Source organism: Delphinapterus leucas, chromosome 5 (assembly GCF_059928025.1).
Source record: "Delphinapterus leucas isolate spDelLeu-1000000601 "Yukka" chromosome 5, BTC_Dleu_Yukka2, whole genome shotgun sequence".
In the NCBI taxonomy this organism is placed as follows: domain Eukaryota; kingdom Metazoa; phylum Chordata; class Mammalia; order Artiodactyla; family Monodontidae; genus Delphinapterus; species Delphinapterus leucas.
Genome location: NC_143133.1, coordinates 110,505,505 through 110,517,690, shown reverse-complemented (window position 1 = coordinate 110,517,690; position 12,186 = coordinate 110,505,505). Strand labels below are relative to the sequence as shown.

Genomic DNA, 12,186 nt, shown 5'->3' with positions numbered 1-12,186 from the left:
TTTTTCTTTTCTTTTTCTTTTTTTTTTCTGGCCACACTGTGCTGTGTGAAGGATCTTAGTTCCCCGACCAGGGATGGAACCTGTGCCCCCTGCAGTGGAAGCACAGAGTCCTACATACTGGATCTCCAGGGAATTCCCTGGACTCCAAATCTTGAAGAGGTGGAGGCATGGTGAGGGGCAGGCTGCTCTGGCATTTCTTCGAGTTACTCTTCCCCAATTTACTACTTCCTTTTGTGTAGCTCTTTCCTCTAGTAGAGAAACACTAAACTTATTGTCTTTTTTTTTTTTTTCCCTCACTTTCCTTTAGCGTCGAGAAGTGGCAAAAACAGTTTTCTGTTTGGTCGTAATTTTCGCTCTGTGCTGGTTCCCTCTTCATTTAAGCCGTATTTTGAAGAAAACCGTGTATGATGAAATGGACACGAACCGATGTGAATTACTTAGGTATGATCCTCTGTACTCAGGAGGAAACTGGAGTTTCTCTGATTTCATATTTATAAGACTTTTACAAAACCACCTACTCTACATTTTCAATAGCCCTGAAAATTAAAACTGCAAAGTTGATTGTTTTTCTTTAGCTGACATAGCCCACAACTGATCTCAAAAATTTGCGCAAGCCGTATCAGTAATTTTGCTGCTCCCCTCCTGGGGCTGTGCATAATAGTTTGGGTTAACCAAGTGCTGGGCATATGTGTAAATGTTCTGCAGAACTGAAATTACCATTTAAACAAGGACTTAAGGGCTTCCCTGGTGGCGCAGTGGTTGGGAGTCCGCCTGCCGATTCAGGGGACGTGGGTTCGTGCCCCGGTCCGGGAGGATCCCACATGCCGCGGAGCGGCTGGGCCCGTGGCCCATGGCTGCCGGGCCTGCGCGTCCGGGGCCTGTGCTCCGCGGCGGGAGAGGCCACGGCGGTGGGAGGCCCGCGTACCGAAGAAAAAAAACAAAACAAAAACAAAAAAAACAAGGACTTAAAAAAAAAAAAATTCTGACTGCCACCTATAAGAAATGGCTTCTGGGCAAGAAAAATGCTTATTCTAGAGATAAATGCTAGTTAGCAGATTTGAAAACATGTTCTAATCTATCTCCTCTATTTTCTTTTGCTCTAGTTTCTTGCTGCTCATGGATTACATCGGTATTAACTTGGCAACCATGAATTCATGTATAAACCCAATAGCTCTATATTTTGTGAGCAAGAAATTTAAAAATTGTTTCCAGGTAAGACGTTTTGCAAGCATTTTTTAACAACAACCAAATGAGTATATTAAGTAACCAACAGGCATGGTTCATTCCAGTTGTAAATATCACTTTCGCTAGCTGTACTTTTCAGTAGAGAAGTGAAAAATCACATTTTGTTACCCAGAAAGAGGGTCAAGTTGTCAGCATAACAGAAAAGCAATATCTATTCAGGCAACAACATATTCAGAGGTTAAAGCAAAAAGAGCTAACTTAATAACATGCCAATTTAGTGTCCTGCTTTAAAAAGAAATACTCCAACTTGAGCTCTAGGCCAACAGAATAGATAAAACTTATTCATGATCTCAACAAAACATAAACTCATTGTTAAGAAATCTCTTGCTAAACGCTATTTAATAGTACACTTAATAATAGCCTTTTCAAGGAAAGTAAATGTTTATGGATCTGGAAATCTGAACTAACGTAATTTAATTCGCAATCAATTTCCTTCCGTTCTTCAAAGTTCCCCATAGCTAAGCCAACCCATGTCCTCCCAAAGCTCCAAGCACTTCTTATTGAGGTGTCATTTTTCCAGTTCCTAGAATGATTTTAGCATAAAGTTAATCCTAACTGGATTCTGTTATCTTTGGCCAGGATGTTTAACTTCAGTTTATGGTATGTATTAGAAAGAGTAGCATAGAGTTCAAGGGTGCAGGATCTGGAAGCCAACAATCTTGATTTAGATCACAGCTCTGCACTAGCTAACTGTCTTATCAGTTCCAAGTGGTACCCCTCCTGCTTCCTCAGTTTGCTCATCTGTAAAATCAGATGCTCACTGTATCTATCTCATAAGGTGGAAGGCAGTGGGTTAATATATGTTAAGTGCTTGAGACAACAGAGTGCTCAGTACGAGCTTCTTATTATTAGGGATAGAAGAGAGGAAAAACACAAGCGACTGCCCTTGTGGAACTTATAATCTAGAAGGAAACAGACAAATATTTTTTTACAAAATCATAGAAATTGATGAAACCTGGTGTGGAAGTTCTTGTTGCCATGCTTTTGAAGTCGAGTGGGTCATGTTTACAAGTCATGAAATGCCCTAAGAAAGATTGACTAAAATGCAGGTCATAACAGATACATGATGTAATCTGGAGTTAATATCAGTTTCTAATTAGTTTACACATTAACTAGAGGGGAAGGGAAAAAATCAGGGTGCAAACCCTCAGACATTAAACACAGTTTTGACTGATCTTCATAAAAAGGCAGCATACCCAGGCGGAAGAGCCCAATAGAGAGAGTCCTGGGTTCTAAGTTCAGTTCTGCCTCTTATTATCCTCTCTAAGCCTCCCTCTTCTCATTCATAAAATGAGGAAAATAGCACCTACCCCCAAAAGCTGTTAAGAGCATCAGGTGAGGTGGCCAATGCAGAGAGCCAAGTAGGTGGTACACACTGAAGAAATGCCAGGCCGGAGACTTCCCTGGTGGTCCAGTGGCTAAGGCTCCACACTCCCAATGCAGGGGGCCTGGGTTCAACCCCTGTTTGGGGAACTAGTTCCCACATGCCGCAACTGAAAGATCCTGTGTGCCGCAACTAAGACCCAGCACAACCAAATAAATAGATATTTTTTTTAAATAATAATGATTTTTAAAAACACTTAAAAAAATGAAACGCCAGGACCCTCCCAGCCCTTTCCACTCATGCCCACCCCAAATCATTGAACACTCTCCCTCCACCAACACTGCCTTCCCTTCTTCTTTGACTTGGTGAATAAATTAAAACAAGAAACAAGGGATCTGTTGCTTTGCACTAGAATAAACTGTTTAACTTCTCCCTAGAGGTTACAAACTCCCTACCCTACATTACTAGTAAGGCTCACACTCTGTCCTCAAATGCCTACAGACATTCACCCCTTGTTGGTAGGCCTCCAGGTTCTGCAGGGAACAGGTTGGTGGCCTCACCTTTTTTTTTTTTTAATTATTTTTGGCTGCGTTGGGTCTTCATTGCTGAGCGTGGGCTTTCTCTAGTTGCAGTGAGCGGGAGCTGCTCTTCGTTGCGGTGCGCGGGCTTCTCATTGCAGTGATCTCTCTTGTTGCAGAGCACGGGCTCTAGGTGCATAGGCTCAGTAGTTGTGGCGCACAGGCTTAGCTGCTCCACGGCATGTGGGACCTTCCCAGACCAGGGCTCGAACCCATGTGCCCTGCATTGGCAGGCATATTCTTAACCACTGTGCCACCAGGGAAGCCCTGGTAGCCTCGTCTTAATTCGAGTCTATTCCTTCTCCCAGTCTTGCCTCTGCTGCTGCTGTTACCAGTCCAAGAGTCTGATGACCTCAGTCCCCATGAATGGAACAAGCATCCAATGGAAGAACCATGAACAAAACAACCATAACACAGAGAGGAGCAGCCACAAGGACAGTATAAACTAAACATCTTAAGGAACATTCATCAATATACTTCAAATACTATTGGAGAAAAAAAAAAAATCAACATAACAACTGCATCTCCAGAAATCTCTTCTTCCATCCTTCTCCCATGACTCAGTACCACCCCCTGGAAAAATGTTTTCCAAAACATTGAAGGGTTGACTGGTTTATACCCACAAATTCAACGAATCTTACTTTGATTTATCTAATTTACATATTCTGCATGTTATATTCAGCCCTAAAAAATGGTGGGAGTTGGCGGGGGAAAGGAGATTGTTCAGTTAAACCAGAAGGATATACACTATCTTTGCATGAAAATAGAGTTTTCGAGTACGTGGCTAGCTTTCATGGCGGTTCTGTAGAACGTTCCGTAAGAACTGGTCACCATGAAAAGCTTAGAAATTATAACAAGGTTTTCTATTTTTTTAAAGTAATTTTGTTTTTTTGGCCAAACATGGTATGGGTTTAAGTCTCCTTTATTTGAAATGTCATTCAGTGCCAGTATTTTTTAACAGCATAGTTGCCTATACAAATGATGATTTGAGCTTATTTACATATACTTTGCCCCCAAAAAAGAAGAAGACATAAAATGGACTTCAGGTGAGCAATTAGGTTAATGTTTCTCATGTCACTGGCTTATTTTTAAAACATAAATTCTCAAGCTGCAAGAGCTTACAAGAACTTAAAGCACAGACCGATATCCACATACGGCAGTTTAATAGCTGCTATTCAAACAACTTTTAAGAATCTATATTTTCTTTTTTAATGGTGTTTCATTACAGGAGACCTTGTGCATATTTTTATGTTAAATTTAAAAATAATGCTTGAATGAAATAGTTCTATTTTTCATGAGCCCAATTTTTTTAATGGAAGCATGTTATGTAAAATCAATATATACTAAAATTTAAATGTATGTGTCATTTAACTATGCCCAAGACTTTCAGTGCAATGCACAGAAGTCCAAAGCACAGCCAGGAGAAAAGGACTGAGTATTTTTAGAAGATTTGGAAATTTTCATTGAGGTTTATTTTTGGTTTTAGTAACATGTATACGTGTGTATATGTATGCAAATGTACATACATATATACATATATATGTATACAAACCACCTCATAGTCTCTTGATTGCTTTTAAAATGTTAACTGGCAGTAAGACTTTTTTGGTCATTCCCTTTTTCACATAGGAATATAGGAAACATAATTTCAAAGAGGCCAGCTGAGTTTATCATGTCAGTGAAATATAATTGCCACCATGAACTTAAGGTTCTCTGGATTTCCAGTATGCACATAAACACCTCCCTCACCCCAACTCCTCACATAGTCACCATTTCAAGAGGCCCACAGTGATTTCTGCTGGGCATTTTCCACGATGTTTCCAGACTGTGAGTACAGCAGAAAATCTTTTACTGTGTGTATATAAACATATATATATATATAAAAACAACCATACAGTTCTTTTAGCCAATTTTTCTGTGATTGTCTCTATGGAATGCACTCGTGGGTGTGGTGTTTGCACGTGGTGGGACGGTTGTATGGACTTCATGTAATCTAATACTAATGCCCAGCAGTTGTGCCAAAGCACACACTCTAAGTGGAATCTAGGTAGATGTTCCTCTCGACAACCAGCCTCGGTCAGTTTTAATCTGTCTGTGTTCATAAATCTTGTGACAGTGTTACTATTACAAATGGAACGTGGCAGGCAGCATGAAAAAGGACGAGCCATGGGTAGACAATGGGGTTTTGGTTCGTTGGTTGGTTGGTTAGGAAAAAGCAGTATTTGGGGTTATATTTTTTTCCTGTGCTGGAGCAAAAGTCATTAACATTTGAAGTATTATATTGTCCCAGTTCCCAACTCAGCGTGGTGATGAGACTGACAAGTGGGCAGATGTTTCTATCAGGCTTCGCCAGAAAGATTGCTGATAATAAATTAGCTCAGCCGATTCTTTGGGCTGTATTTTAGCACAGTCATGTATAAAATGATATCAGATTCCAGCCATCCAATTGCAGGGCTCCTTTACGTGTTAGCAGTCAAATTCCATTAGCCCACTGGTGTGTCACATGCAGTGATATATCCCTATAATGTAAGCCATATGTTCACACCATTTTGTTTAGACAGATGTCTTTTTTTAAAGATGCTTTGTCTCTTGCATATTAAAAATGCATTTTACAAGTTCAAAAAGTCATAGATTTCTGAATAACCACACAGGCTTCCATGTGCATTTTGTTTATGGACCAGTAAGTGACCGTGGTTGACTAGTAGGAATATTTCCAATTTCTACCTTTATCACATCTTTTCAAGTAAATCTGTAGAAATGAGCCAGAAGCCAAGGCCCTGCACTGGCAGTGGCCCATAAATATAAAATAAAAGTTTACAGAAGCCTTGCAGGTGTCTCTTCATTTGTATATAGTTCTATGTAGGAAACGTTTGTTACACAATACCTATCGCAAACCTCTGCCTAGTAATAGCCAGGTGAGCAGTTTTACTTTCAAACAGATGCTTCCTAACTGTACTCTACTCTCAACCAACTTTGCTGTATTGAACACTTAACTCTCCCATTCATTCCTTCCTTCATCTTTCCTGTGAATTTTACTGAGCATCTGCTATGCACCAGGAGTTCTTCTAGGTATTGGGGATATAGCAGGGAACAGTACAGGCAAAATGCCTGCTCTCGTGGAGCTTGTGTTCTAGAAGAAGGAGTTGGACAATAAACAATTAGGATCAATAAACAATGTGTCAGGTGGATACCTGGAGGAAAGACTCGTCTACATACAACTGCTTATTTGACATTTCCAACTGGAGGACTAACAGACTTACTATATCTGATACTAAGGTCCTGATATCCTTCTAACCTGTGCTGCTGTAATATTCCTCTGCTCATGTATTAGTCAAGGTTCTCCAGAGAAACAGAACCAATAGGATAGATAGATAGATACATACATACATACATACGTAGAAGATTCTCTGTGAGAATTGGCTCACATGATTATGGAGGCTGAGATATGTATGCCATGATGTGCCATCTACAAGCTAGAGAACCAGGAAAGCCAGGAATATAATTCAGTCCAAATGCTAAAGCCTGAAGAACAAGGGAGCTGCTGGTAAAACTCCCAGTCTGAGGTCAAAAGCCTGAGAACCGTGAACAGCTCGCTGGTGTCCAAAGCCTGAGAACCGTGAACAGCTCGCCAGGGTCCAAAGGCCGGAGGACCAGAAGCACCAGTGTCCACAGGCAGGAGAAGATGGATGTCCCAGCCCAAGAAGAGACAGAGGAAGTTCATCCTTCCTCCTCCTTTTGTTCTTTCCAGGCCGTCTACTGATGGGTGATGCCTGCCCATGCTGGTGAGAGCAGATCTGCTTTACTCAGTCTCCTGATTCAAACGCTAATCTCTTCCAGAAACACCCTCACAGACACGCCCAGAAAGAATATATTCCTAGCTACAGGGTGTCTGTCCCTTAGCCCAGCCAAGTTACACAGAAAATGAATCATCACAGCCCATCTTTTGAGGTGTCAGGGCAAAAGTCCTGTCCCACTTCTTTCTCTCACAGCTTATACCCAACTTCTCAATAAAAATTGTGACAGGCGCATCCTCAGACTACCTCCAGAATCTGACTCTCCCTCTCCCTCCCTCTTTTTCTCTCCCCCCCACCTCACCCCGACCACCGCCACACACACACACCTCCCACCTCCCTTTTCTGAGCCACCAACATCTCTTGCCGGGATAACTGCAATCAGATCCTACATGCCTACTTGTTTCCAGCCTTGGAAACACCATACTCTAACTGGAGCCTCTCTCTCAACCCCCATAAGTGGTCTAAAGGTGTTCACATTTCCAAGCTAGGCTGATCAGCAACCCCTAGGGAGTTTTCTACTAACAACTATAGTAAGAAAGAGCCCTTTCTCACTGTTGCAAGCCTGGGAGGGTGGGCATTGTGCAGAAAGTCAGTCTAGAGTGTAACAGAGATGAAAAAGCACATTTAAGTCCCTGGGTCTAGTTTGCCCTGCTGCTTTTCCGTGGCTTGAGTAAGCCAACGAACACATTTACCTTTGTGCCCATGCTAGATAAATTTGGTTTTCTGTTGCTTACAATCACATGGTCTAAGAACATCTCATCTAAGTTATTTTTATTTATCTCTTCTTATTGCTGTTGTTTAAATTAATAGACTATGTTTTTTAGAGTAGTTTTAGGTTTACAAAAAAAATTGATTGAAAAGTCCAGAGAGTTCCCATATGCCCTCTTTTCCCTGCTTCCTCATACACAGTCCCCCGTATTCTCTACCCCTTGTATTAGTGTGGTGTATTTGATGAACCGATATTGATACGATATTATTAACTAAAGTCCGTAGTTTACATTAGGGTTCGCTCCTTGTGTTGTACATTCAATGGGTTTTGACAAATGGAGAGTGACAGTTAATCTACCATTATAGTATCATTCAGAATAGTTTCACTGCCCTAAAAATCCCCTGTGCTCCACCTTCCCTTCCCTCCTCCCCTCCCTCTTGATTTATCTTTTCACTCAACACAGATGTAGCAACAGCATATTACCCTGTGCTAGTTGCTGGGAATGTAAAACCGGATGTATAAATAAATACATGCACTGAAGTGCTTAGTGGTGAATCTGTAGCCAACAGCATCGGGGACGGTAATAGCACAAAGGCAAAAGCAGTCAAAATTCTTTAAACTTCAGCGAGTGACATCAACGAGCGCAGTGTGAGGGCTCTTGCTTCTACAGTTCTTATTTTAGCCAATGTAATCATGTCACTGCTGAGACAGTGGCATTACGATAAGCAATATAGCATTGTCTCTACATTAGGAGCTTTTTAAAAGTCTGTAAATACACGTTATTCACCATCCAAAAATAAACTCACCCAGGATATTTTAAATTATTACAGTAGCGAAACGAATTGGAGATTAAGTCCAAGAAACAACCAAGACACATGTGAATCTTTCACTAGTCTATTACCTCTATTGTTATTTTTAGTAGTATTGTTAGTCCATGAGAATGTATTAAACACTATATATGTGTAGCGTGAAGAAAATGCAGTCAGTCTTCCAAAACCTTTCTAGGTTTTGGCCTGAAATTCTGATTCCTTTGTCTATAACATAACCTAGCACAGTACTGTACTTATTGATTTTTCTCCATACTTTAAACAAGCAAAGTTAAATCAAGGTACAAGTCCACCACATGCAGTTGATCTTTTCTGAAATTCCAATGGAGTCTTCACATGGAAAAATCCCAGTGTTTTGTAATAATCCTACATTAGAGAAGCTTCTGTCACACTCTTCTCTAAGTAGTAACAAAGAAAAACCAGCATCTATATTTGGTCCTCACTGATACTTCTACTTTTTTGTTTCTAAAACTGAAAGGAGACAGGCCACAGCTCTTAGAATCAGGGAATAATCAAGAACTGAAAATAACATTATAACTGCAAAGCCAGCTTTCCCCATGAAGCATGCTAACGGAGTTCACTTTTGATTTGATGAAGCCAGAAGTCCTAATATCTCATGGATTCCCAAGCTTTTAGCATCAATAATATTCAGTTGATTCCGTGTTTCTTCCTGGGAGGTAATAAATTAGGAACAGCAATGCCACCCTAGATAGAATCAGAAGAGTCACGAATCTTCCTAAGGGAATGTAGAGAACTCCACAGATTTTTCCTTTTTGGTCCTAATCCACACAGTCTCCTTACCTAATTTATGTACATGGAGCTGATCATCTTTTATTTGAATTTGATTCCATGACAGTGGATGCAACTGTGTGCTTGGCGTTGTGTGACAGATTTGTCCCAGATGGGAGAGAGTACTGGACGCTGCCCAGACTATGTAGTATCACGTGATCAGCCAAACCACAGGCCCCAGGCACCTACAAGGCACAGCTTGTCTCCCTCCATTGACACAAGTTTTTACAGAATAAGCCATTTCTCCATGACATATACCTCTCTATTTCTCTCAGAGTATGACAATTGGGATTCACTACAATTAAATTCTTGTCTTTTAAAGGATCCTGAAATGAGAAAATCTACTAAATGCGATCAAGTAAAGGGAACATATGTGCCTTTTTAGGCTTTTCAGGGCAAACATTTGCGCATAATGAAAATTTGATCTCCCAGGTCCAGTCTTTTCTCTATTTTAGGCAGCCCAATGGGGTTAGGCCTGGATCACTCACTCTCAATCAAACCCCTCTTGGGAGGGATGGAATTCTGCTGACCAGCTTAGGCCAAGAAGGGACAACTCCTGGAGCTGAAGTTGGGACAGGGTAGGGGGGAGTAACTTCCCAAAGGAAAACCCATGTGGCCTTAGTAAGGGGAAAGGAGGGACTTCTCTGGTGGTGCAGTGGTTAAGAATCTGCCTGCCAATGCAGGGGACACGGGTTTGAGCCCTGGTCTGGGAAGATCCCACATGCCGCGGAGCAACTAAGCCTGTGTGCCACAACTACTGAGCCTGTGCTCTGGAGTCCGTGAGCCACAACTACTGAAGCCCATGTGCCACAACTACTGAAGTCCCCGCGCCTAGAGCCCGTACTGCACTGCAAGAGAAGCCACCGCAATGAGAAGCCCGCACACTGCAATGAAGAGCAGCCCCCGCTCGCCACAACTAGAGAAAGCCCACGCACAGCAACAAAGACCCAACACAGCCAAAAATTAATTAATTAATTAATTTTGAAAAAGGGGGAAAGGAGAACAGCTGCACCACTTCTTTTCTCCATCTTTAAGGATATTGTTCATATATCCTGCTCCTCCTTATTTTCTGCTGCTTTTTCACATTTTTAGCTCAGTTAATCCCTTGATTTTTATTCTTTTCTCTAAAAATAATTTTTGCTGTTCAAATTATAAAAAATAATATATAAAATGGATGTAGGATATATTTAAAGTCCTTACAGAACAAAACAATAATTAATGAATGATCCATATATGCAAGGGGAGAAATCCCTCTACATGGGGCATTTTATATATATATAATGTCTTACCCTTCAATATCTTACATTTAATTTATCCAGTTCTTTGCTACCACAACCAAGCTACACTGACTGTACATCTGTTTACAAGTCTCCATGGAGACGTGTGTGATTTCTTTAGGAAAATTAAAGAGAAGCAGGATTGCAGCTGAATCATACATCCTGCCAGATTGTCTCCACAATGGCCCCACCAGTCCTGGGTTGATCCATTATTAAAGATTTCAGGGTTCTGGGTTCCTTGATATTGCTCCTCTTTACACGGTCGCCATCACACTGGAGGGGGACATACCTCTAGGACTCTGTAGCAGACACTGTTGGAGACCTGACCAGATTCTCTTGGATCCTTTATACCAGCTCTGTTCACCCATCCCCACCTTCAGTGTTTCTGCTACTATTTGCTCCTGTAACTTTCAGTGGCCTGCCTTTGGACACTGGAGCCCTCTAGCCTGTAAGGAGAAGAAGAGGAGCCTGGGAATTTTACATCCACCTCGATCACCACCATGACCTGTGGCCAAGGACTTACCAGCGTGTGAGTGCAAAAGCCCAGCTCTTGTGTCTCCGGCGGGGTAAACAGCAAGCACGCCCGGAGAGCAGCCTCACCTGAAACGTCACCCTAAGAAAGGTGAGGGAGCTTATTCCCTTTCCCCAGGCTGCCTCTTCTACTCCCTCACTGGTTTCTTCTGGGGGCTGTGCCTTAACAAACCACTGACACCCAAATCCCTGGCTCAAGGTCTCCTTCTGGAAGAACCTGACCAAAGACGGCACACATTTCTATCTCACTGCTGAACTTAAATGGCAAATTGCAGACATTGAACATGTCAGGTTCTTTAGCAAACTAAATGGCATCTGGGATTTGAAACCACTCTTTCAGGTTTTCTCTGTCTGGGGCACCTGAGTGTGTATGAGAGCTCTCTGCTAACTGGCAATCCAGACTTCCTCAGCCTCAGCCCCATTTTCTGTGAAGGCCCAATTGACCACTTTAGGAACTCCATTTCAGGCTCTTTGGAGCATGGCTGTTAAGTTTTTCTGTGTATCCAAACACTCCTCATATCAGAATTCCACTGCTATTGCCCTTAGAAGAGCGTGCCTCTCCCAAGTGGCCGCCAAAGGAAGGTTTAGGTCATTTATGAAGCTGGAAATCAATGAGATGGGAAACAAGATTAGTCAGCTGTGGGTTGGGAAATGCAGGTCACAAGCACAGGCCACTCTTTCAAAGGGTTTTCCCGTGAGAGTACTAAGAGCTAAGATGACAGCGTGAGGAAGGCAGGGCCGAAGGAAAGGTTTTTATCTCTTCAAGGGAAAGACAACCTCAGCATTTTTAGGACAGTAGAATTAGGCCCGTGATAGGAAGAGATCACAGATGGATGAAAAAAAGAAGATAACTGATGGATCAAGGTCCCAGAGGAGAAGCAAACAGCAGCCTTGGAAAGGAAGAAGGATTCTTCCTCACTGAATAATCAACAGCATCTGTTTCTTCAGGCATGTGATTTCCTATGAGTTTCTACTCATGAATGTCCTTTGTCCATATTAAGAACAAGAAAAGGCCTGCTTGTACTATAGGTAGAAGAGTGTCCCTTTTAAATCGTACCTTACAGGAACATCCTGGAAAGATACCCACCCAAGTGCACTGTCTGAATGAACTC

At 41.9% G+C, this 12,186-nt stretch overlaps 1 protein-coding gene across 1 annotated transcript in view; it reads left to right on the top strand.

The window, feature by feature from the left end:
* EDNRA (endothelin receptor type A) overlaps positions 1-7,481 on the top strand; it is a 61,513-nt gene extending 54,032 nt beyond the window's left edge. The window contains exons 5-7 of the mRNA XM_022599657.2: positions 308-441; positions 1,104-1,212; positions 3,456-7,481. Coding sequence (XP_022455365.1) covers positions 308-441; positions 1,104-1,212; positions 3,456-3,596 — 384 coding nt within the window. The 3' untranslated portion in view covers positions 3,597-7,481. The remainder of the gene's footprint in view (positions 1-307; positions 442-1,103; positions 1,213-3,455) is intronic.
* Positions 7,482-12,186: the final 4,705 nt, after the last annotated feature.